The sequence below is a fragment of the Bombina bombina genome, chromosome 7 (assembly GCF_027579735.1).
Source record: "Bombina bombina isolate aBomBom1 chromosome 7, aBomBom1.pri, whole genome shotgun sequence".
NCBI lineage: Eukaryota > Metazoa > Chordata > Amphibia > Anura > Bombinatoridae > Bombina > Bombina bombina.
The window spans coordinates 574,876,166-574,903,757 of NC_069505.1; the positions used below are offsets into that span (position 1 = coordinate 574,876,166).

A 27,592-nucleotide genomic window follows, 5' to 3' on the forward strand; every position below is an offset into this window, starting at 1 on the left:
GATAGAAAGTTGTTTAAAATCACCTGCTCTAAGTTACTTTTATTAGCATTTTTTTTTTCGTTCTCTTAGTATATTTTATTGAAAAGCAGGGATGTCAGCTTAGGAGCCGGCCCATTTCTGGAGCACTTTATGGCAGCGGTTTAGCAAGAATGGCATTCTTTTACAAGAGCACTATATGGCAGCACTATTTCCTGTCATGTAGTGCCCCAGATGCTACCTAGGTATCTCTTCAACACACAATATCATGAGAACAAAGCAAATTAGATAATAGAAACTTTAAAAAAAAAAGTTATGCTCTGTGTGAATCACAAAAGAAAATGTTCGTGTTGAATATCCCTTTAACAGTCAATGGATGGCTAAAATGTAGTGACGCTGCCTCTAGTGGTGGTTTCTAGAATAACATTTTTTTATTTTTTTTTAAAGAAATAGTTGCTCTGGAGCGGAGATTACAAGGACGTAAAAGTGTGAACAGGAAATTCAGCAATTTCTTAGCGCTTTGTAATATTGCGCTGTTACATAGTTAAGAATCAGTTTAAGATCAGGAAAGAACTACTGAGAGCTAGCTACCCAAGCACATCTGGTGAGCGAATGACAAGAGGCATCTGTGTGTACAATCACCAATGCTGAGCCTACCTAGGAATACTTTTCAACAAAGGATAACAAGTTAATTAAATTAATTGAAAAGTTGTTTAAAGGGACATAATACTCATATGCTAAATCACTTGAAAGTGATGCAGTATAACTGTAAAAAGCTGACAGGAAAATATCACCTGATCATCTGTGTGTAAAAAAGGAAGATATTTTACCTCACAATTTGTTCAGCTCACCAGAGTAAGTGTTCTGTGAAAATGCATCCTTTAGCTACTGTCAGCTGCATGTAAAAAAAAAACCACACAACCAATCACCTTCATCAGTGCTGAGGTCACACTTTGCTTTGCTCTGATCATATGAGATTTCACTGACATCTTGTGAGATTTCATAGTAAATTTCCTTAAACTGAATAGGAAAATAACATGACTATGCCTGCACATGCCAGATGCACGCTCCCTTGCAAGTCCTGCGACTAGAATCCTGATTGGCAGTTTAAAGTCCCTTTACAATGGGGTGCGAATACTTAAAGGGACAGTCAACACCCGAAACAACTTTATCCCAGTAACTTTGTCACTAAACTGTAAAATAAGTAAATTTTGTAAATAAATCATGAGCATTTATGGATAAAAAGCACAACGGTGGAGAACTAAAAGGACATCAAACCCAAAGAGCTAATTTATCATTGATATTATCCTATATTGTCTCCTAAAAGTTTGCATGAGAAATAATGCCCCTATTTATCATTCAAAAATGCGCCTAAAATTGGTCAAGTTCAACTGTAAAATTCTCCTACTCCGTAGTTCTTTTTAGACGTATTTCCTATAGTTCTCCTCAATTCTCCTAGTAACAAATGTATCATTGATATTCTCCTATAGAGGACTGAAAGTTCTCTTGCAAGTTCCTGCATTAAAAGTTCTCCATAGCTACTGTGGAGAACAACATTAGAAATCTATTCTCTGCCAGTTGTATAAGCAATGTTACAAAAAAAAAGGCTCTACAAGGTGCAAAAAAATATCTATAACAAAGTGCAATAATAATGTTTATTGGAGTACAATAATAATTTATATTGGGATGATAAAAAATATATATAATGGAGCGCCAAAATAATATATAAGCATAAAAATGATATCTATTGAGGCATAAAAATAAGATATAAAAGAGCTAAAATTGAAGCACAAAAACAATGAAAACCTTGATCTATTTTCTTACATGACAGTTTGTTGAAGAGGGGCATTAACAAAGCTACTAGGGGGGCTGTATAAATATTTCTATTGGCTTATACAGTATATGACTGACAGGGAGAATAGTTACTTATTTTTAATGATAAATAAGGCGCAGATACTAATCGGACTGGAGAGATGTATATTTAGTTCTCCTCAGCTCTTCTATAAAGAAGCGCAAAGAAAAAAACAACTTTTTTTTTATAAACTTGAGCGTACAGATGCGCCTCTCCAAAGGAGACCTGATGAGATGAAGGCAGAAACGATCGTCTTGGGTTGCTGTGTTCCTTGCTCAGAGAGGACTGTGCCGAACTGACCGTAATAGGCGGGATCAGACTGTTATACTACAGGAAAGTTCTACTCTGTGAAAAGCATTACTGGGCTAAAAAGCTGCACCCAGGTGGAAAATCGCCATAGAACAAGCTAACTATGGTGCTGAGCTGGTTGTTCGTTCCTGTGAGTGCGCTTCTTTCTATGTGTATTTAATCTATGTGAAATGATATGAGAACAGAAAGGCGAATCCCCCAAATGATTGATAAAATCACCAAAATTTAGGACTTCTGGGCAGCGGCCATCTTACTGGTCTCACTGAGCTTCAGCTCCTGAGTTATTCACCACTTTTACCTAGATTTAAACTGAAATCTTGGCGATAGGCCCCTAAAAAGGTGGAGGAGCTCGACTGAAGGCATTCTGACCCAAAAGATAGGGTTTTGGATAGTGGTGCGGCCCCCCAGCCCTCAGTTCCGGACTCTTTACTATGAGGTCTTCCCCTACATCTGAAGCCTCATTTGTCCTCACAATTGCTGCGCCATTGTTGCGCGGCAAACTACTCTACAGATTAGCATATGATAAGTTAGTGGGAGAAAGTTATAAGACTATAAGAACAGAATGGATACTAGAGAAACATTGCTAATAGCTGCTATTACCAGATTACTGGCCGACTAACTGATAAGCATTTCTGATCACCTAGCAAGAGAATGGGGTAGTGTTTGCACTCCTAAGCCTACAACAAGCTCCCCAAAGATGCTAGAATCCACACTGAAAGCAGGAGAGGAAATAAGTTGGGAGAAACATAACTCACTGGAAGCAACAACTGTTGTTCAACTTGATTCTGAGCTCCGGAGTGAACACGGAGCTGTCCCAAAAAATGGAGGTCGGAACGGGAGCCTTGAAAGAAATGCGATCCCTTCTAAACCTACACACAGGAGCTTCTTGATCCCATCAAGTACACAAAGGCTAGCAACCCAGGGGGAGAGAGTGCGATGACCCAGCCTGTTATACTTACGCTGGTTGCAGTGTGATATATGGCATTGAGCCGCCAGCGGTGGCCGTTGGAGAACTTGAGCCGGAAGATATACCGCGACCCTGTACGGGAGCTATGGCTGGGTTCGCCCAGACCGATGGGAGAGTCACGCTGGAGCAGAAACAGTCGCATTTTACAAATCTTAACCTTGTCCAGGTTGGGAGTGCAGAGGCCGCCCAGCTGTTGCAGGCTGAATATACAGCTCCATATAACACCTCAAAATGTCTGCAAACTTGGACCCATCCACGCACAGACTTTGCTGGTGCTGGAGACACAGCAGACATAACGCTTTTCCCTGCTCATGGAAGTTGCAGTTCTGTAGACACGGGTCGCCTGCACGAGTGTCTCTACTGGATCTGGCAATTTATATATACTCAGGACTCCGTGCTTTAACAAGTGTCCCTCAAGAGGAGCGACAAGGAGTAGGTTAAGGAAGATATGAGAAACGGGACTAATAACCATGGCTTATGGCCGGTGATTCTGAGCCAGAGAGGAAACTGTGAACTTTGATTGTTGTCTCCATCGTTGCTAGAATAGGGTGTGAATTAAGGCAATGAGCTAGTATACCGATGAGGACTTTATGTCTGAGATTTCAATGATAGCTATAGACTGCTCATAGTTACCTGCCATGCTAGTTTATTCATTTATAGTACCTATACCCCTTAGTTCTACTGATGCAACATATTTTATATCACTCTCATGTTCTTTAAATATGCTGCTATTTAAGTACACATGCTACCTGCTACCAGTACACGAGAGGTTAAACATGTTCTGCTCTATAGACTCCATACGGTGGCACATTTGTAATCACCAACCTCTTTGGCTTACTGGATAATCTAAATTTTAACCTATGTAGTTGAGAGTTAAGTGTATCAATATGTGACCATAACACTAACTGTGTCCTTTACCCCTACAAAATATATATCAACCACATATGAATAAGATTGTTTTTGGTTACAAGTCCTAGTGTTAATTCACAATAGACGGTGGGTATAAAGTCATATATACTCAAAATCTCATAGAAGTGCAGATACCTACCCCTATGGTGTTATCATATTCCCTCTACACTACAAACATGACCAGGGTTTTTTCGCCTATAATTTTTGCGGAATGTTTGATCTGTGTTGTGTTTTATAACAGCCTCAAAAAAAATAAAAAAATCACCAACATTTTCTTTTGTGATTCAGACAGAGCATACAATTTTATAAAAAAATTCCAATTTACTTCTATTATCAAATTTGCTTCGTTCTCTTGCTAATATTTCTTGAAGAGATATCTAGATAGGAAGCGTTCACATGTCTGGAACACTGTATGGCAAAAAAAGTGCTGCCATCTAGTGCTCTTGATAATATATAACATTCTTGCAAAATGCTGTCATATAGTGCAGCAGACGTGCACGCTCCTGAGTTTACCGCTCTGCTTTTCAACAATGGATACCAAAAGAAACAAAGACAACTGGATAATAGAAGTGAATTGGAAAATTGCGTAAAAACATATGCTCTATCTGAATCATACAATAATAAAATTGGGGTGTAATGTCCCCTTAAAGGGACAAAAGTAAAAATGAGCTTAACATTTTTAAAACTGTTATAGGCTCAGGAGTGTTCACGTGTCCCGACAACTATATGTATAACATTGCTGCAAACACTGTGGCTATTTAACGCTCAATACATGTGCGCAACCTACCTTAGTATGGAAAGATGTCCTTTTTAACAAAGGATACCATTTTAAAGCGTTCAAATTTTAAAAGAAATTAATTGTATGCTGTATCTGAACCATACAAATTTAAATGTTCCCTTCCATGTTCCTTTAAGACATAAAAGATGTGAAGGATAAAAGAGTTTGCAAACAGTGCAGATGAAAGTAAAGTTTATAGAAGGATTATGATGAGTGTGCACGTGGCTAACTGATAGGCATGTGCAGTAGTTTATTATTTATCACTTGTTTCACAAACAAATGCTGAATATGACTGCGGGCAACGGCATATGGCTATTTTTGGTGCCAAATGTATTTGTTTTCAACTAAAACACATAAAAAAGCTATGCAAATCAGATATTTGTGTGTTGCACTTTAATAAATCCGGCACCGAAAATAGCTAAATGCCACTTCCCACGACCGTATTTGGCATTTGTTTGTGGAACAGATGGCGAATAACTAATTCACGTGCCTCGTCACTGAGTAAGTGTGTACTCACCTGTGCCATTTGGTCCTGGTCGTTCTGAGTTTAATGGCGCAAGAAACTCGCTAGTATTCACGTACATGTCATGGTGATGAGGATCTGTGTACAAAGATTACGTCAGTACGCATATGCTCGCTACCCCACCATACAATATATTCGCCTCGCTTTCAAATAAAAGTACAAATATTATTGTCCCCTAACGCTACTCCTTCCGATTAACCCCCTCCAAGCCTTTAACAAATGTTTCTCACCATTCCAGAAATTGCATATGGAGAATGTTTGCCCCATTTTCGTATAACATAATCGATACAGGTTGGATTTCAAGTATGTTGGAAACAGATAATGCAGGTAATCCGTGTCTGAGAAAATGGAACAAAAAGGAGTTATATACAAATACGTTCATATTTATTTATTAAAGGGACAGTCTAGTCAAAATGAAACTTGCATGATCCAGATAGGGCATGCAATTTTAAACTATTTTGCAATTTACTTTTATCATCAAATTTGGTTATTAGAATAGATAATTGCGGTGGGCTAGTGGCGGTATAGGCGTTGATAGGATAGGTACTTGAGGCGGGTATGTGGCGTATAGGGGTTAATAGGATAGGTACTTGAGGCGGGTATGTGGCGGTATTGGGGTTAATATGATAGGTACTTGCAGTGGGCTAGTGGCAGTATAGGGGTTAATAGGATAGATAATTGTGGTGGAATAGGGTTTATTAGGATAGATAATTGTGGTGGTATAGGGGTTAATAGGATAGGTACTTGCAGTGGGTATGTGGCAGAATAGGGGTTAATAGGATAGTACTTGCAGTAGGCTAGTGCTGGTATAGGGGTTAATAGGATAGTACTTTTAGTGGGTTAGTTGTGGTGGTGGTATAGGGGTTAATAGGATAGGTACTTGTAGTGGGCTAGTGGCGGTTTAGGGGTTAACAGGATAGGTACTTGCGGTGGATATGTGGCAGTTTTTCAATGTATTAGTGTAGTGTGAGTTTGCGATCGTGGGGTATTTCAGTTTAGGGGTATTAGAATTAGTTGTTAGGCACATGGCAGTTTTATTTCAAAGGATCCTTTACTATACATCGCCAATATGGTCGGTGATGCTGGGTGTTATCTATAGCCAGCATCGCCGACCAGTGGCGTGTATCGTAAACACCTCTTGGCGATGCTGCTATGTCAGGAGCATGGAATATTTCGACAGGCTCACTCGACAAAACGGCGGATCCTTTGGAATATTTTGCCACCTCGTAGCACTTTCGACCATCTAATCTGGGTCTTAGGGAGACTTCACCAGGGTCATAATACAAATGCGTACAGAAAGAGAACCGCTCTACCACGGTGATGGGGAGACCAGACATGGAGTCCTTGCCCAATGCACTTAGAGGAATATGGCTGCACCTCCCTGACACACAGAAAGCCAAAATGATCGTCTGGAGTTGCCATGTTCCTTGTTCAGAGGAGAATTGCCTGGTATTTCGGGGCTGGACTGACCTTACATGGCGGGATCAGACTGATATAATTCAGGAAAGTTCTCCTCTGTGAAAAGCACAAAGAGGCTAAAAGAGTCTGCTCCCAGGTGGTAACTCGCCATAGAACAACCTACTGAGCTGTTGTTCGTTCTTGGTAAAGCGATTGTCTTTCTGTTTGTGTTTATAAGATGAAAGTAGGTTCATATGAACAGCAAATACAGTAGATATGCATAATCACAAATGCATGATAAAAAGACAATGCAAATAGCACTTAGTCTGAACTTCAAATGTGTAGATTTTTTTTATGACAAATTTCAAAGTCCTGTCTATTTCCACCACCCCCTGTACCATGTGACAGCCATCAGCCAATCACAAATGCATTTACGTATATTTTATGAATTCTTGCACATGCTCAGTAGGAGTTGGTGACTCAAAAAGTGTAAATATAAAAAGACTGTGCACATTTTGTTAATTAAAGTAAATTGGAAAGTTGTTTAAAATTGCTGCTCTAACTGAATCATGACAGTTTAATTTTGACTTAAGTGTCCCTTTAATAGTAACTTAAAGGACCAGTCAACACAGTAGATTTGCATAATCAACAAATGCAAGATAACAAGACAATGCAATAGCACTTAGTCTGAACTTCAAATGAGTAGTAGATTTTTTTTCTGACAATTTTAAAAGTTAATGTCTATTTCCACTCCCCCTGTACCATGTGATAGCCATCAGCCAATCACAAATGCATACACGTACCATGTGACAGCCATCAGCCATTCACAAATGCATACACATTTATTCTTGCACATGCTCAGTAGGAGCTGTTGACTCAAAAAGTTTAAATATAAAAAGACTGTGCACATTTAGTTAATGGAAGTAAATTGGAAAGTTGTTTAAAATGGCTGCTCTATCTGAATAATGACAGTTTAATTTTGATTGAGTGTCCCTTTAATAGCTGAATTCTGAAATGTTTCCTAACAATAAAATACAAAATACAGTTTGTGTAATGACGAAAAGCTGGAAGCCTGAAGAACAATTATAAATCATATTAGCTTCAGGGTTGTTTAAGTTACATGAGAACAAGGTTACTGAAGGTCTACGGGTTCGTCAGTCTAAGATCAGAGGAAATACTCGTACACTGTGACAGATGTCTGAAAAACTCTGTCAAACACATTCCTGTCAACGACAAACAGTCGGCCAAAAAAAGACCTGAAAAGAAATTTACTTCCTCTGCAGCAAACCCCCTCCCTTCTCCAAACATCAGGGGCTTGACAAAAGGTAATTTGTAAATGCACATTAAATGTAAAAGAATAAAAAGAAAATAGCTTAAAAGGGACATTAAACCCACATTTTTTTTTCTTTCATGATTCAGATAGAGCATGCAATGTTAAGCAACTTTCTAATTTACTCCTATTATCAAATTTTCTTCGTTTTTCTTGGTACCTTTATTTGAAAAAGCAGGAATGTAAGCTACATTTAGCAACCAATCAGCAAGTGCTATCCGGGTCCTGAACCAAAAATGGGCCAGCTCCTAAGATTACATTACTGCTTTTCAAATAATGATAGCAAGAGAGCGGAGAAAAAAATGATAATAGGAGTAAATTAGATTTAAAATTGCTGCTCTATCTGAATTATAAAATAAAATAGGGTTTCATATCCCTTTAAAAGGGATAGGAAAGTCAAAATTAAACCTGCATGATTCAGACAGATGATGTCATTTTAAGACACTTTTAAATTCACTTCTATTTTTAAATGTGCTTCGTTCTCTTGCTATCCCTTGTTAAAAAATGAATATGCACATATCATACACTAGTGGGAGCTAGCTGCTGATTGGTGCCTGCGCACATTTGTCTCTTGTGATTGGCTAAATAGATATGTTCAGCTTCCTGTCTGTAGTGCAGTGCTGTCCCTTCAGCAATGGATAACAAGAGAATGAAGAAAATTTGATAATAGAATTAAATTGCAAAGTTGTTTAAAATTGCATGTTCTATCTGCACCATAAAAGAAAATTTTGGGGTTTACTATCCCTTTAAGTCAGCTTCAGCGTGCGGGAGTGCACTACTGGGAATAAGCTGAACACATTGGGTGACCGAATATCAAGAGGCATATGGTTGAACCCACCAATCAGCCGCTAACTCCCAGTGCACTACTGCGCCTGAGCCTACCTAGGTATGCTTTTCAACAATGGATATCAAGAGAACCAAGCAAATTAGATAATAAAATATATATTGGAACTTTGTATAAAATTACATGCCGTTTCTGAATCATGAACGTTTAATTTTGACTTTACTGTCCCTTTAAAAAAATACTTATGTTAAAGAAAGAACAGCAGTTACACAAGTCAGTTTCTCTAAAGATGTTTAAATTGATAGTGAAGCCAACACAAGTTTGCAAACAACTGATAGAGAAGGATAAGTGCTCGCTGTATGATAAAGACAACAGATCTATTGCAGGAGAGAGTCCCACGCGTTTGTCATCTAAAGAAGCTGCTATAGTAAGTGCAGTTTTCACAAACAAAAAGTAAAACGCGTTTTATATGCACCAAAGGAAAAATAACTAACAGTGCTTTAATTAGTGTTAACATCACGCAGCTCAAATAACGTCTATGAAGCAAAGTACAAATAAAACAAAGGGACAGTCTACTCCAGAATTGTTATTGTTTAAAAGATAGATAATCCCTTTATTACCCATTCCCCAGTTTTGCATAACCAACACAGTTATATTAATATACTTTTTACCTCTGTGATTATCTTGTATCTAAGCCTCTGCAGACTGCCCCCTTATTTCAGTTCTTTTGACAGACTTGTATTTTAGCCAATCAGTGCTGACTTATAAATTACTCCACGGGAGAGAGCACAGTGTTGCACACATGAACTAGCATTGTGTAGCTGCAAAAAACATCAAAATGCACTAAGATAAGAGGGGGCTTTCAAGTGCTTAGAAATTAGCATATGAGCCTACCTAGGTTTAGCTTTCAACTAAGAATACCAAAAGAACAAAGCAAATTTAATTTAATAAATGTAAATTGGAAAGTTGTTTAAAATTGCATTCCCTATCTGAATCATGAACGTTTAATTTTGACTAAATTGTCTCTTTTAAAATCGTATAAAATGAATAAATGAAATATTTGGGGAAAAATTGTAATAATTGCTTTGTCAAAATCAAATTTTATGGAAAAAGACACATGGTAATAAAACTACACAGCAGATGCAAAAACAAAAAAATAAAAACACTGTAAAATTTGTACAAATCACAGGGACAGCGCTTTTTTTTTTTTTTTTAGAGAGAATTCACAGCCCCCTTGTTTCCCTGTTTTAGAGAATTCACAGAGGACAGTGCTAATTCATAGGTGCCATATAAATAACATTGTGCTCACTCGCGTGGAGTTATTTATGAGTCAACACTGATTAGCTAAAATGCATGTCTGTAAAAAGAACTGAGATAAGGGGCAGTCTGCAGAGGTTTAGATACAAGGTAATCACAGAGATAAAAAGTATATTAATATAACAGTGTTGGTTATGCAAAACTGGGTAATGAGTAATAAAGGAATTATCTTTTAAAACAATACAAATTCTGCAGTAGACTGTCCCTTTAAATTATGATTTTTTGTGAGCCCTAATGTAATGTAAGCATCACCTTCACATACGTAAAAGCGTCACGTAATCACCTTTACGTAAAAGCAGGTAACACCCCTTTGTGAGACGCACTGTTCTCAAGGTAAAAACTGCCTCTAGAAAATTACAACAGGAGCTTCACAAGTCCAGAGAGCTTTACATAATCGGTCCCTAAAGGTCATATAGTATTGGATCTATACTTCTTGTGCACCACTAGAACCGTCTGCCAATTCCACCATTACCTTCCGCTAGCATAAAGAATACAAGTCAAACTCTTGCCCATACCATACAATCTCTCATTAACACTTCACACCCTCCCTTTGTCTTTGCCCTTATCTACAAATAGCCTCCTACCTACACGCCACGCTGTGCCCGCAACCTACTTCTTCTCTTTACACCTCTCATTATTTCCTCAAACTCCCGTCTCCTACCTACACGCCACGCTGTGCCCGCAACCTACTTCTTCTCTTTACACCTCTCACTATTTCCTCAAACTCCCGTCTACAAGATTTTTTCCAGAACTGAAAGTTTAAAGGTTCCTTAAAAACATATCTGCTCAAAGGTTTTGATTCCTCCTGATCAAGTCAACTTGTGCAGTTCCTTTAGATTAGAACGTAAGCTCACGAGTCCATCATCTCATGTAACGGAGGTTTACAGCAATCTGCGTCTCACGCACAGGGCCCAGTACCCTGTATTATTCATACAAATGTCTTCATTATTGTACTGCACAACTGTGTATTATGTTGGTGCTTTATAAATAAATACTAATAAAATATTTGATGTGAAGTCCAAGAATAGTCTCACTTATGTTGTAATAAGACTTTTTTTTTTATTACAAATACAGGATGTTGTATTTCATTTTCTTATATATGCAGCATTTTAATTTGATGTATGTTTAGTACTTTTTGAAGGACCAATAAAAACAGTATAATTTGCAAAGCCAACAAGTGCAAAAATTTAAAAAAATACTTCAATTCGCCAGCCTCCTGTATCATGTGACAGGTATCAGCCAATCAAATTAATTTAGGCTTTGGTGTCCTTTTAAATTACATATGAAAGGAAATCTTATGATTAAAAAAAATAAAATGAAATGAAAATGCTTCATATATGAGAAATATAAAAGCACACACATGGGTGGGGAGGGAACTAAGCCTTTTTTGTGAAATAATAATAAAATAAAATCAGCTGTGCACCTAACCGCCAACTACAGCCAATCAGCTGGCACTTAGCTACCCAAAACGGCCAATCAGAAAATTATAAGAGGAATATATAGGCATTGTTAAAGGGATATGAAACCCAAATATGTTCTTTTATGATTCAGACCGAGCATACAATAAAAAAAAGTTTCCAATTGCTTTCTTGCACTAACAATAAAAGTTCATGTTGTTGTATATTGTAAAAATGCTTCTGATCAAATTTTAAACTGCTATGTATTTCAAATTCAACTTGCACAAATATATAGATATATGTCTGTGGGTTGGTTCTTATGAATGCATTGACTTGGAATTTGATTTACAGTCTTAAAGGGACACTAAAACCAATTCCCTTCCCTCCTGACCCCTTCCTTCCAAATAGGGAAAAAATGGAGTCCGAAAATCCATGCAACTGGCTGCTTATTAAACAGGTTTTGTTTGTTTTTGCACCTCCTTTAAAAGGGACAATCGTGAAAATTAAACTTTTGTGTTTCGGATAGAGCAGCAATTTTAAACAACTTTCTCAATTTACTTCCAATAACAAATTGTGCACAGTCTTTTTATATTTACACTTTTTGAGTCACCAGCTCTTACTGAGCATGTGCAAGAATTCACAGACTATACGTATGTGCATTTGTGATTGGCTGACGGCTGTCACATGATACAGAAGGAGTGGAAATAGACAGGACTTTGAAATGTGTCAGAAAAAAATCTTCTACTCATTCAAAGTTTAGACTAAGTGCTATTGCATTGTCTTTTTATCATGCATTTGTTAGTTATGCAAATCTACTGGTCCTTTAATTATTATAACCACAATTCTCTCTATATACAATATCTTAAATATTCTTGATTGCTTTTAATACTATGTAAACATTGCAATGCTGTATTATCAATTTCTTATTTGTTCTCATACAGCTTCTTTATTTAAAAAAAAAAAAAAAAAAAAAAAACGGAATAATGACATATACCTGAGTAGGGGTGGGCATTTTGGCCATTTATTAATAGGTGCAAATGGCCACCTCCTGGAGACTGGTTCATCATCAATACTATACTATTTATTCGTTTTTTTTTATTTATATTTCATATTCACTGAATTCATTAACCCCTTCCTGACCTTAGAAAGTTCCATGCCGTACTAACTGCGCTGGGCTTTAGCGCCGTTAGGACGGCATTGAACGCCCAAGCCGTTTGGCTGTACTGAAAGCCAACAGCGCTTCCAGAATGGGATCGCGGCCTGGAGGGCGTGCTTAGCATCATAGGTACACCCCCCTGACCGGATCCCATCATTGAAATATCGTGATCGTATACACGTTGTTCCGATGTCGACAAATTAGACCTGACATGAAAGGGTTGAACATAGCTCCAAAATAAAACAACATTCTCAAAATCTTTAATAAAAAATCACAATAAAAGCTAAAAAAAAATTGTATGTCTCACCTCCATACTGTCCCATCTGAGGGGAGGAGAGAGATATGAAGGTATCAACATTATGATCGGGCATAGTCTGTAGAAGCCCACGGCAAATTAATCCTCCTGGAGAAATTGGAAAAAAAGAGAGTGAGGGAGAGAAAAAAACGAAACTAAAATCAAAATTAAAATCCACATAAATGAATGACACGGACTTGATACCTAAACTTTGTCATTCAATATTCACATAGAGCATGAAAATTTACTTCTGTTATCAAATTGGCTTCATTCTCTTGGTGTCCTTTATCAAAAGAGCAACAATGCAGAAGCATATATGAGCTTTGTTCTCTTGGTATTCTTTGTTGAAAACTACACCTTGGTAAACTTATATGCTAATTTCTAAGCCCTTGAAGGCCACCTTTTATCTTGGTGCATTTTGACTCTTGTAGTGTTATCTATGAGTCAGCACTGATTGGATAAAATGCAAGTCTGTCAAAAGAACTGAAATAAGGGGGTAGTCTGCAGAGGCTTCAATACAAGGTAATCACAGAGGTTGACTGCCCCTTTTAAACACATAGACTTGCAGGATCAGTAGTGCTAAATTGACATGTTCTAATGAATAATATGTCACTATAATAACCCTTTAATTGTAAAAAATGCGGAAGAAGAGCACCCTGAATAGAAAACATAAGAAAAGAACAGGGAGGAGGACTCAGATTTGACATGAGAATGGAATGTAACATGACCGTGTGACCGAGCAGCGGTGTAATTAAGTGTGTCACTGGCACGTCCCCACGTGTAGCAGGTGTCTGTGTGTGTCATGTGATGGAAATCCTGCAGCAGGAGTGAGATGGATCCTAAAGGAGGAGTTGTTCTGGATAGAAACACTGGGCAAGGCAAAGCAAACATGAAAACGGAGGAAGGGGGAGAAAGAGAGAGAAGGAGAGAAAGACAGAGTGTGAGACAGAATGAGAGAAAGACAGAGTGTGAGACAGAATGAGAGAAAGACAGAGTGTGAGACAGAATGAGAGAAAGACAGAGTGTGAGACAGAATGAGAGAAAGACAGAGTGTGAGACAGAATGAGAGAAAGACAGAGTGTGAGACAGAATGAGAGAAAGACAGAGTGTGAGACAGAATGAGAGAAAGACAGAGTGTGAGACAGAATGAGAGAAAGACAGAGTGTGAGACAGAATGAGAGGGACAGAGAGAAAGAGACGAAGGGGTCGATTTATGACGTAGCGGATGCTGCTTCCGACCCACTCCACTTCAGTTCCGCCTGAAGCAGAAGTTAAAGGGACACTGAACCCAAATTTTTTCTTTTGTAATTCAGAAAGAGCATGCAATTTTAAGCAACTTTCTAATTTACTCCTATTATCCATTTTCTTTGTTCTCTTGCTATCATTATTTGAAAAAGAAGGCATCTAAGCTTTTTTTTGGTTTCAGTACTCTGGACAGCACTTTTTTATTGGTGGATGAATTTATCCACCAATCAGCAAGGACATCCCAGGTTGTTCACCAAAAATGGTCCGGCATCTAAACTTACATTCTTGCATTTCAAATAAAGATACCAAGAGAATGAAGAAAATTTGATAATAGGAGTAAATTAGAAAGTTGCTTAAAATTTCATGCTCAATCTGAATCACGAAAGAAAAATTTTGGGTACAGTGTCCCTTTAAGAAGCAGCGGTCCTAAGACCGATGCTCCTTAACTAGTCCGCCACCTCTGAGGCAGAAAAGACAGAGAGAGAGAGAGAGAAAGAAAGAGAGAGAGAGAGAAAGAAAGAAAGAGAGCGAGAGAAAGAGAGAGCGAGAGAGAGCGAGAGAGCGAGAGAGAGCGAGAGAGCGAGAGAAAGAGAGAGAGCGAGAGAGAGAAAGAGAGAGCGTGAGAGAGAGAAAGAGAGAGCGCGAGAGAGCACAAGAGAGAGAGACAGAGCGAGAGAGAAAAAGAGAGAGAGCGAGAGAGAGAGAGAGAAAAAGAGAGAGAGCGAGAGAGAAAGAGAGAGCGAGAGAGAAAGAGAGAGCAAGAGAGAAAGAGAGAGAGCAAGAGAGAGAGAGCGAGAGAGAGAAAAAGAGAGAGCGCGAGCGAGAGAGAGAGAAAGAGAGCGAGAGAGAGAGAGAAAGAGAGAGAAAGAGAAAGCGAGAGTGAGAGAAAGCGCGAGAAAGCGAGAGACAAAGCGAGAGAGAGAGAAAGCGAGAGAGAGAGAGAAAGCGAGAGAGAGAGAGAGAGAAAAAGCGAGAGAGAGAGAGAGAAAAAGCGAGAGAGAGAGAAAAAGCGAGAGAGAGAGAGAAAAAGCGAGAGAGAGAGAGAGAAAAAGCGAGAGAGAGAGAGAGAGAAAAAGCGAGAGAGAGAGAGAAAAAACGAAAGAGAGAAAGCGAGAGAGAGAGAAAGCGAGAGAGAGAAAGCAAGAGAGTGAGAGAGCGAGAAAGCGAGAGAGAGAGACACTCACACACAAACATAATGAGAAGAAGTGCACACTCACCCTGGGAATAGCACAGCAGGTGTACCCCATCCCTGCCTGCGTTCTGCATGATTGGGTAAATTGCCTCTTTAAAACCCTCCACCTGTTTCCAAAGCGGCTGCAAACTCTCCCTGTGGTCAAACAGATCTATAATCGAGACATTGGTACCGGGGTGAGACTGTGCGGAGAGATGGAGAGTGCAAGTTAGAAATCAGAGAATTAATGTACCCCTCAAGCAGTGCCAGTTTCCCTATCTCTCTCTCACACACACACACACTGGCAATGCAAGCACCCCCTATCTCTCTCTCTCACACACACTGGCAATGCCAGCACCCCTATATCTGTCTCACACACACACTGGCAATGCCAGCACCCCTATATCTGTCTCACACACACACTGGCAATGCCAGCACCCCTATATCTGTCTCACACACACACTGGCAATGCCAGCACCCCCTATATCTGTCTCACACACACACACTGGCAATGCCAGCACCCCCTATATCTGTCACACACACACACACTGGCAATGCCAGCACCCCCTATATCTGTCACACACACACACACTGGCAATGCCAGCACCCCCTATATCTCTCACACACACACACTGGCAATGCCAGCACCCCCTATATCTCTCTCACACACACACACTGGCAATGCCAGCACCCCCTATATCTCTCTCACACACACACTGGCAATGCCAGCACCCCCTATATCTCTCTCACACACACTAGCAATGCCAGCACCCCCTATATCTGTCTCACACACACACACTGGCAATGCCAGCACCCCCTATCTCTCTCTCACACACACTGGCAATGCCAGCACCCCCTATATCTCTCACACACACACTGGCAATGCCAGCACCCCCTATATCTCTCTCACACACACACACTGGCAATATGAGCACCCCCTATATCTGTCTCACACACACACACTGGCAATGCCAGCACCCCCTATCTCTCTCTCATACACACACACTGGCAATACCAGCACCCCCTATCTCTCTCACACACACACACTGGCAATGCCAGCACCCCCTATCTCTCTCACAAACACACACACTGGCAATGCCAGCACCCCCTATCTCTCTCACAAACACACACACTGGCAATGCCAGCACCCCCTATCTCTCTCTCACACACACACACTGGCAATGCCAGCACCCCCTATCTCTCACACACACACACTGGCAATGCCAGCACCCCCTATCTCTCTCTCACACACACACACACTGGCAATGCCAGCACCCCCTATCTCTCTCACACACACACACACACACTGGCAATGTCAGCACCCCCTATCTCTCTGACACACACACACACACTGGCAATGTCAGCACCCCCTATCTCTCACACACACACTGGCAATGCCAGCACCCCCCTATCTCACACACACTGGCAATGCCAGCACCCCCCTTTCTCACACACACTGGCAATGCCAGCACCCCATATCTCTCACACACACTGGCAATGCCAGAACCCCATATCTCTCACACACACTGGCAAAGCCAGCATTCCCTATCTCTCACACACTGGCAAAGCCAGCACCCCCTATCTCTCACACACACACTGGCAATGCCAACATCCACTATCTCTCACATAGACTGACAATGCCAGCACCCCCTCTCACACACACTGGCAAATGCCAGCACCCCTATCTCTCACACACACTGGCAACGCCAGCACCCCCTATCTCTCACACACACTGGCAAAGCCAGCACCCCCTATCTCTCACACACACACTGGCAATGCCAACATCCACTATCTCTCACATAGACTGACAATGCCAGCACCCCCTCTCACACACACTGGCAAATGCCAGCACCCCTATCTCTCACACACACTGGCAACGCCAGCACCCCCTATCCCTCACACAGTGTAAGCATACCCTCTCACACATAGATAATGCCAGCATCCCTCCCTCTCTCACACTCAGGTAGCACAAGACTCCCACACACAGACACTGCCAGCCTCCCTATCTCTCACTCTCACACAGACATTGCCAACCTCCCTCTCTCTCTATTTCACACAGATAGTGCCAGCTTCCCACTCTCTCACTCAGACAGTGCCAGCCCCCCCTCTCTCTCATTCATGCACAGACAATGCCAGCTTTCCTCTCTTTCTCACACACACAGACAGTGCCAGCCTTACTCTCTCTCACTCTCTCTCATTCATACACAGACAGTGCCAGCCTTCCTCTCTCACACTCACTCTCTCTCATTCATACACAGACAGTGCCAGCCTTCCTCTCTCTCTCACTCACAGACAGTACCAGTCTCCCCCTCTCTCTCTTTCATGTAGACAATGCCAGCCTTCCTCTCTATCACACACACACACACATGAACACACACAGACAGTGCCAGCCTCCCTCTCTCACACACACACACAGATAGTGCCAGCCTCCCTCTCTATCACACACACACACACACAGATAATGCCAGCCTCCCTCTCTCACACACACACACAGTCAGACAGTGCCAGCCTCCCTCTCTCACACACACATACACACACACATACAGAGCCAGCCTCCCTCTCTCTCTCTCTCTCACACACACACACACACAGAGCCAGCCTCCCTCTCTCTCTCTCTCACACACACACACACACACAGACAGTGCCAGCCTCCCTCTCTCACACACACACAGATAGTGCCAGCCTCCCTCTCTATCACACACACACACACACAGATAATGCCAGCCTCCCTCTCTCACACACACACACAGTCAGACAGTGCCAGCCTCCCTCTCTCACACACACATACACACACACATACAGAGCCAGCCTCCCTCTCTCTCTCACACACACACACACACACACAGAGCCAGCCTCCCTCTCTCACACACAGTGCCAGCCTCCCTCTCTCACACACACAGTGCCAGCCTCCCTCTCTCACAAATATAGTGCCAGCCTCCCTCTCTCACAAATATAGTGCCAGCCTCCCTCTCTCACAAATATAGTGCCAGCCTGCCTCTCACACACAGTGCCAGCCTCCCTCTCACACACAGTGCCAGCCTCCCTCTCACACACAGTGCCAGCCTCCCTCTCACACACAGTGCCAGCCTCCCTCTCACACACAGTGCCAGTCTCCCTCTCTCACAAATACAGTGCCAGTCTCCCTCTCTCACAAATACAGTGCCAGCCTCCCTCTCTCACAAATATAGTGCCAGCCTCCCTCTCTCACAAATACAGTGCCAGCCTGCCTCTCACACACAGTGCCAGCCTCCCTCTCTCACACACAGGGTCAACCTCCCTTTCTCTCACGCACACAGACAGTGCCAGTCTCCCTCTTTCTCTCGTACAGTGCCAGCCTCCCTCTCTCACACAATGCCAGCCTCCCTCTCTCACAAATACAGTGCCAGCCTCCCTCTCACAAATACAGTGCCCGCCTCCCTCTCTCACACACAATGCCAGCCTCCCTCTCTCATACAGTGCCAGCCTCCCTCTCACACACACAGCGTCAGCCTCCCTTTCTCTCACGCACACAGACAGTGCCAGTCTCCCTCTCTCTCTCGCACAGTGCCAGCCTCCCTCTCTCACACAATGCTAGCCTCTCTCTCTCACAAATACAGTGCCAACCTCCCTCTCTCACAAAGTGCCAGCCTCCCTCTCTCACACACAGTGCCAGCCTCCCTTTCTCTCACGCACACAGACAGTGCCAGTCTCCCTCTCTCTCTCTCACACAGTGCCAGCCTCCCTCTCTCACAAATACAGTGCCAGCCTCCCTCTCTCACAAATACAGTGCCAGCCTCCCTCTCTCACAAATACAGTGCCAGCCTCCCTCTCTCACAAATACAGTGCCAGCCTCCCTCTCTCACACAGTGCCAGCCTCCCTCTCTCACACAGTGCCAGCCTCCCTCTCTCACACAGTGCCAGCCTCCCTCTCTCACAAATACAGTGCCAGCCTCCCTCTCTCACAAATACAGTGCCAGCCTCCCTCTCTCACACACAGTGCCAGCCTCCCTCTCTCACACACAGTGCCAGCCTCCCTCTCTCACACACAGTGCCAGCCTCCCTCTCTCACACACAATGCCAGCCTCCCTCTCTCACACACAATGCCAGCCTCCCTCTCTCACACACAGTGCCAGTCTCCCTCTTTCACACACAGTGCCAGCCTCCCTCTTTCACACACAGTGCCAGCCTCCCTCTCACAAATACAGTGCCAGCCTCCCTCTCACAAATACAGTGCCAGCCTCCCTCTCTCACAAATATAGTGCCAGCCTCCCTCTCTCACACACAGCGCCAGCCTCCCTCTCTCTCACACAGTGCCAGCCTCCCTCTCTCACAAATACAGTGCCAGCCTCCCTCTCTCACACACAGTGCCAACCTCCCTATCTCACACACAGTGCCAGCCTCCCTCTCTCACACAGTGCCAGCCTCCCTCTCACACAGTGCCAGCCTCCCTCTCACACAAATACAGTGCCAGCCTCCCTCTCTCACAAATACAGTGCCAGCCTCCCTCTCTCACAAATACAGTGCCAGCCTCCCTCTCTCACACACACTGCCAGCCTCCCTCTCTCACACACACTGCCAGCCTCCCTCTCTCACACACACTGCCAGCCTCCCTCTCTCACACACAGTGCCAGCCTCCCTCTCTCACACAGTGCCAGCCTCCCTCTCTCACACAGTGCCAGCCTCCCTCTCTCACACAGTGCCAGCCTCCCTCTCTCACACAGTGCCAGACTCCCTCTCTCACACAGTGCCAGACTCCCTCTCTCACACAGTGCCAGACTCCCTCTCTCACACAGTGCCAGACTCCCTCTCTCACACAGTGCCAGACTCCCTCTCTCACACAGTGCCAGACTCCCTCTCTCACACAGTGCCAGACTCCCTCTCTCACACAGTGCCAGACTCCCTCTCTCACACAGTGCCAGACTCCCTCTCTCACACAGTGCCAGACTCCCTCTCTCACACAGTGCCAGACTCCCTCTCTCACACAGTGCCAGACTCCCTCTCTCACACAGTGCCAGACTCCCTCTCTCACACAGTGCCAGACTCCCTCTCTCACACAGTGCCAGACTCCCTCTCTCACACAGTGCCAGACTCCCTCTCTCACACAGTGCCAGACTCCCTCTCTCACACAGCGCCAGACTCCCTCTCTCTCACACAGTGCCAGCCTCCCTTTCTCACAAATACAGTGCCAGCCTCCCTCTCTCACACACAGTGCCAACCTCCCTATCTCACACACAGTGCCAGCCTCCCTCTCTCACACAGTGCCAGCCTCCCTCTCACACAGTGCCAGCCTCCCTCTCACACAGTGCCAGCCTCCCTCTCTCACAAATACAGTGCCAGCCTCCCTCTCTCACAAATACAGTGCCAGCCTCCCTCTCTCACACACAGTGCCAGCCTCCCTCTCTCACACACAGTGCCAGCCTCCCTCTCTCTCACACACTGCCAGCCTCCCTCTCTCTCACACACTGCCAGTCTCCCTCTCTCACACAGTGCCAGCCTCCCTCTCTCACACAGTGCCAGCCTCCCTCTCTCACACACAGTGCCAGCCTCCCTCTCTCACAAATACAGTGCCAGCCTCCCTCTCTCACAAATACAGTGCCAGACTCCCTCTCTCACACAGTGCCAGACTCCCTCTCTCACACAGTGCCAGACTCCCTCTCTCACACAGTGCCAGACTCCCTCTCTCACACAGTGCCAGACTCCCTCTCTCACACAGTGCCAGACTCCCTCTCTCACACAGTGCCAGACTCCCTCTCTCACACAGTGCCAGACTCCCTCTCTCACACAGTGCCAGACTCCCTCTCTCACACAGTGCCAGACTCCCTCTCTCACACAGTGCCAGACTCCCTCTCTCACACAGTGCCAGACTCCCTCTCTCACACAGTGCCAGACTCCCTCTCTCACACAGTGCCAGACTCCCTCTCTCACACAGTGCCAGACTCCCTCTCTCACACAGTGCCAGACTCCCTCTCTCACACAGTGCCAGACTCCCTCTCTCACACAGTGCCAGACTCCCTCTCTCACACAGTGCCAGACTCCCTCTCTCACACAGTGCCAGACTCCCTCTCTCACACACAGCGCCAGACTCCCTCTCTCACAAATACAGTGCCAGCCTCCCTCTCACAAATACAGTGCCAGCCTCCCTCTATCACACAGTGCCAGCCTCCCTCTCTCACACAGTGCCAGCCTCCCTCTCTCACACAGTGCCAGCCTCCCTCTCTCACACAGTGCCAGCCTCCCTCTCTCACACAGTGCCAGTCTCCCTCTCTCACACAGTGCCAGTCTCCCTCTCTCACACAGTGCCAGTCTCCCTCTCTCACACAGTGTCAGTCTCCCTCTCTCACACAGTGCCAGTCTCCCTCTCTCACACAGTGCCAGTCTCCCTCTCTCTCACACACACAGACAGTGCCAGCCTCCCTCTCTCACACACAGTGCCAGTCTCCCTCTCTCACACACACACACACAGACAGTGCCAGCCTCCCTCTCTCACACACAGTGACAGTCTCCCTCTCTCACACACAGTGACAGTCTCCCTCTCTCACACAGTGCCAGTCTCCCTCTCTCTCACACACACACACACAGACAGTGCCAGTCTCCCTCTCTCTCACACAGTGCCGGTCTTTCTCTCTCTCACACAGTGCCAGCCTCCCTCTCTCTCACACAGTGCCAGCCTCCCTCTCTCTCACAGTGCCAGCCTCCCATTCTCTATACCACACAGGGGCAGTACCAGCATCGCCCCCCACACACAGACAGTAGCCGCCTCTCACACAGATACAAGCAGTAAGCAACCTTGTAACCCCACAAACACACAGTGCCCTCCTCACCTCATTGATATATCCCAGCAGGTTCTTGAAGTTGGCAGAGCTGTCAAACAGACCGTGCACCACAATGATGGGCTTGTAGCCCAGTGTGGGATTTACCAGCCACACAAACAATGGCACAGAAATTAGGAGAGTGGGCATTGTCAGGGAGCAGGACGTAGCCATGTTTATTTCAACCTGGAAAACAAAAAAGAGATCTGTACGTCTGTCTTCACATGTGACATGAGAATGACTGTAACGATGTCAATAATCAGAGTGACACTGGCACAAATTTCATGTAACGTGTGACCCTCTTTGCTTCTCTTTCTCTCGCCTATCTGATGTGATCTCTCTCCCATACCCTCTCTTGTGGTCTCTTCCCCTCCTGTCTCACCATCTTCTCTCTTACCCTTGCGTGGGCTGTCTCCGATCTCTCTTGTAGTCTCCCCCCTATACTCACACACCTGTCCCTTTCTCCTGCTGCCACTTGTTATTCCTTTTTTAAGTATTTCTGTTCCCTCTGGCACATTCACATGTAAATGCTGTATATCTATTTTACTGTGTCACTGCTGGAGGGAAATGCAGTAACCATTCCTTAACCAGAGATAACAATACCGTCAGCTTATTTACCCCTATTCTGCCACAGACAATACATTGTCATTCTATTAACCCCTCTCCTGCCAAAGAAAATATAACCTCAGTCCATTAACCCCTCTCCTGCCAGAGACATTACACTGTTGGCATATTAACCTCTCTCCTGCCAGTCTATTAAAGGGACAGTATACACCAATTTTTTATATAACTGCATGTAATAGACACTACTATAAAGAATATGCACAGATACTTATATAAAAATCCAGTATAAAACCGTTTAAAAATTTACTTAGAAGCTCCCAGTTTAGTATTATTAAAAAAGTAGCTAGAACACCCACAGCAAGTGGGAAATAGACACTCTCCCTCCCCCTTCCTCTGCATATGAAAAGACCCTTTACACAAACAGGAGCAAGTTGGAGGAGGAATACATCAGTATTCTCCTAAAACTTTGGGGCTTGGCTAGGAGTCTGATAATCAGCGCAATGTTATTTAAAAATAAGCAAAACTATACATTTAAAAAAAAACAAAAACAAACCTGTATGGGCTATATAAATGGATCATCTACAAAACATTTATGTTCTAGTGTACAATGTCCCTTTAACCCCTCTCCTGCCAGAGACTATACCCTGTCAGTCTATTAACCCCTCTCCTGCCAGAGATAAGACACAGTCAATTAACCTCTTTTCTGCCAGATAAGACACTGGTAGTCTAATAACCCCTCCCCTGCCAGAGATAATACACTTAGTTTATTAACCTCTCGCCTGCCAGAGATAATACACTGCCAGTCTATTAACCAGTTTCCTGCCAGAGATAATACACTGTCAGACTCTCATGACATGTAGTACATGGTCATTAACAGGGTGGGAAAATTAGTGGATATTTCAAGCGCTGGTCATTACATTAACATCATTCTTACCAGATATAATACTTTGTCAGATTGTTAACCCCTCTTCTGCCAGATATAATACAACATCCTTATATTAACCCCTCTCCAACCAGATATAATACAGTTCCAATCTATTAACCTGTCTCCTGCCAGTCCATTAACCCCTTTACTGACAGATTTAATACAAGGTCATTGCATTAACCCATTCCTGCAAGTGATGCATACATTATCAATGCATTAAAACCTCTCCTCCCAGAAACATTGTCAGCCTTTAACCCCTCTCCTGACAGACACAATACAGTCAGACTATTAACCCCTCTCCTGCCAGAGCTAATACAGCATCAATCCATTAACCCCCTCTGTCACAGATAATATACTCTCAGTTCATTAACCCCTCTCCTCTCAGAGATAATATACTGCAGGTCTATTAACCCCATCCTGACAGATCTAGCACATGATCCTTACATTAACCCCATTCCTGCCAGAGATAAAACTATATCAATCCATTAACCCCTCCCCTTACAGATAAAATACAGCTTCCGTCCATAACCCCTTTCTTTCTAAAGGTAAAATGCTGACAGACTTTTGTAATTGAGAAATATTGAAATATTGAAGGAATCATTGAATAAGCTGAAAATAAAAAGTGAGAATCTATGCGCAGTTAGGAAATATGTCAGCTGATAAATATATATTCTTCTTACTCTGCGGTCTCTTCTCTCGGGAACACAGTCTCTGAATTTGTTTCCTCCTCAGATCTCCTTCATATAGAGTCCCGTCTTTCTGGTTGTATCATATTCCTATCATGAGACCTGGAAGTCTTTATTATTTCTGGTGTCTCTTCATTCCCAGAACAGTCTAATTGATATCTTCATTGTGGTTTATCAGTTCTCTCCCACTTGTTTTTCTCTTCTTATTTACTCATTCAAGCTATTTCTGTAAAGGAAAACATTCCCTTTCGGTCTTCTCTTTCTAAACTGTCTTTAGAGCAGTCTCTCAGATGTGTTTGGTAGTTCCTTAGGCTTTTTTATCCCTGAAGTCCCCTTACTGTGCAGTCTCTCTTCTCTTTTTTACTTTCTATATCCCTTTCTGTACTTTGTGAAGTTCTATTTTTATTGTCACTGATCTTTTGGGCTGTCTCTTTTCATTTTATAATAAGATATTATTGTGCTTTCTGTTGTTTCCAATTAGTTTTGTGCTGTCTCTTCTATCCTTTTCCCCTCTCTAGTTAATCTGTTGGTTTCTTTCCTCACTTCTGTGCTGTCTCCTTGTCTGTTTTCACTGTCTTCTTGTGCTGCTCATTCTCTGTTGTTATCTAATTGATCCCTATCTTTCCAGACCATATTTCCCTCTGTACTATTTATCATTGTGTTATTTCCCTGAGCTGTCTCTCCCCTCCCTGCATGAGTTCCCTGAGCTGTCTCTAGCTTCTCTCAGCAGTCTCTGTCTCTGCTTTACAGTCTCTTGTTTACACAACCTGCAGTAAGCAGATGCTGCAGATAAGCCCCGCCCTTCCATTCAACGTCACTTCCTGTTCCATCCATCTTCCTTAGTAACCCGATGGCGTCCTTAGCATTTACACCTTAGCAACAAGTCTTCCTTAGTAACCATTTTCCCCCTAGCAACTACACCTTAGAATTTTTTTTCTGTCAATCATCGGGCACTGCCTTTAATAATCTATTTTTTCTTATGAAGGTGTTTTCAGAGGGAACAACTGGACAAATGTAGTATCAGTTTGTGACTCTTACAAAAGTAAAAAAATATAAGGAGACAGGGAAAGTCACAACATGATAAGATATAGTGATAATAGCCTACAGCAATATATATGTCTCTCTCCTTTCCTTAAACATATCAGTCTTTCTTTTTAGTTTCCCCTTTCTAACTCATTCTCTTTCTCTCTTTTTCCATATCAGATTTCTTTTTATTTCTCTCTCCTCCCTCATATTGTCTCTTCTTGCCCTGTATCTCTCTCCTCTTCATCTCTTCCACTTCTCTCCCCCTCACTCTCTTTCTCTCTTTTTCCATATCAGATTTATTTTTATTTCTCTCTCCTCCCTCATATTGTCTCTTCTTGCCCTGTATCTCTCTCCTCTTCATCTCTTCCACTCCTCTTCATCTCTCTTTCTCTCCCCCCCCCCCTCTCTCTCTCTCTCTCTCTCTCTCTCTCGTTTTCTCTCTCCCCCTCATTCTCTCTCTCTTTCTCTCCCCCCCCCCTCTTGTTTTCTCTCTCTCTCCCCCTCTCTCTGTCTCTCTATTTCTTTCTCTCGCTCTCTTCTTTCTTTTTCTCTCTATTTTTCTCTTTTTCATTCCCTCTCTATCTTTCCTCTCTCTATTTTTCTCTCTCTCCCTCTTTCTTTTTCTCTCTTTCTCCTCTCTCCTCTCTCTCTTTCCTCTCTCACCTCCCTCTCTTGTCTCTCTTTTTCTCTCTCTCTCTCTCCTCCCTCTCTTCTCTCCCTTACTCCCTCTCTCTCTCCTCTATCTTTCTTTCCTCTCCCACTCACGTTTTCTCTCTCCCTCTTTCTCTCCCCTCTCCATCTCCCTCTTTCTCTCTCTCTTCCTTTCTTTCCTCTTATTCCCTCTCTCTTTCCTCTCTCTCTTTCTTTCCTCTATCTCCTCTCACTCACATTTTTCTCTCTCCCTTCTCTATCTCCCTTTTTCTCTCTCCTCTCTATCTTTCTTTCCTCTCTTACCCCCTCTCTCTCTCCTCTCTCTTTCTTTATTTCCTCTATTAACTCCCTCTCTCTCTCCTCTCTCTCCTTCTTCCCTCTCTTTTCTCTTTCCCTCTTTCTCTCCCTTCTCTATCTCCCTCCTATCTCCCTCTTTCTCGCTCTCTCCCCTATTTTCTCTCTGTCTCTCCTCTCTCTTCCTCTCATTCATCAATCTCTGAATTGTGATTAGTCCATGGCCATTTGAATGTAACGAATAAATCTGAACTAATTTTGATTTATTTGTTACAAATGCATTCACTTTAGTTTAGTTCCATTGCTAAAGTAATTCGGAAATTCGAATCTCCGAATTTGGCGAATTCGAAAGAATTTATATTCGGAACGAAATAGAACGCACATGTCTACTTCACAGCTTCTAGGCAAGCTCCAGCAGATAATCCCTATTCAATTTTGCATTCTACCAAAAGCAACCATAGATATAGATAAAGCCATAAAAGGAATTGTGTGGGGGGAGTTAGAGCTTTACAATTCAGAAACTAAAAAGAAAGGGTTAAAGGGACATGCAACCCAAAATTTTTCTTTCTTGATTCAGATAGAGAATACAATTTTAAACAACTTTCCAATTAACTTCTATTATTTAATTTGCTTCCTTCTCTTGTTATCCTTTGCTGAAATGTTTATCTAGACAAGCTCAGGAGCAGCACAGAACCTAGATTCTAGTTGTTGATTGGTGGCTGCATATATATGTCGATTGTGATTGGCTCACACATGAGTTCAGTTAGAAACCATTAGTGCATTGCTGCTCATTCAACAAATTATACCAAGAGAATGAAACAAATTAGATAATAGAAGTAAATTAGAAAGTTGTTTAAAATTGTATTCTCTATTTGAATCATTAAAGAAAAAATTTGTGTTTCATGACCCTTTAATGGCGAGGCACTGCAGTATAAATTTGCAGGTAAAGTCATTTAAAGGGACACTGAACCCAAATGTTTTTTGTAATTCAGAAAGAGCATGCAATTTTAAGCAACTTTCTAATTTACTCCTATTATCAATTTTTCTTCATTCTCTTGCTATCATTATTTGAAAAAGAAGGCATCTAAGCTTTTTTTTGGTTTCAGTACTCTGGACAGCACTTTTTTATTGGTGGATGCATTTATCCACCATTCAGCAAGGACAACCCAGGTTGTTCACCAAAAATGGGCCGGTATCTAAACTTACATTCTTGCATTTCAAATAAAGATACCAAGAGAATGAAGAAAATTT

At 42.9% G+C, this 27,592-nt stretch overlaps 1 protein-coding gene across 1 annotated transcript in view; it reads right to left on the reverse strand.

Moving 5' to 3' along the window:
• PPT2 (palmitoyl-protein thioesterase 2) overlaps positions 1–25,164 on the reverse strand; it is a 44,789-nt gene extending 19,625 nt beyond the window's left edge. Inside the window, exons 1-6 of the mRNA XM_053721985.1 lie at positions 24,365–25,164; positions 22,208–22,381; positions 15,454–15,610; positions 13,004–13,099; positions 5,545–5,652; positions 5,309–5,392 (exon numbers count right to left, since the gene is read on the reverse strand). Of these exons, the coding sequence (XP_053577960.1) occupies positions 5,309–5,392; positions 5,545–5,652; positions 13,004–13,099; positions 15,454–15,610; positions 22,208–22,369 (607 nt within the window). The 5' untranslated portion in view covers positions 22,370–22,381; positions 24,365–25,164. The remainder of the gene's footprint in view (positions 1–5,308; positions 5,393–5,544; positions 5,653–13,003; positions 13,100–15,453; positions 15,611–22,207; positions 22,382–24,364) is intronic.
• Positions 25,165–27,592: the final 2,428 nt, after the last annotated feature.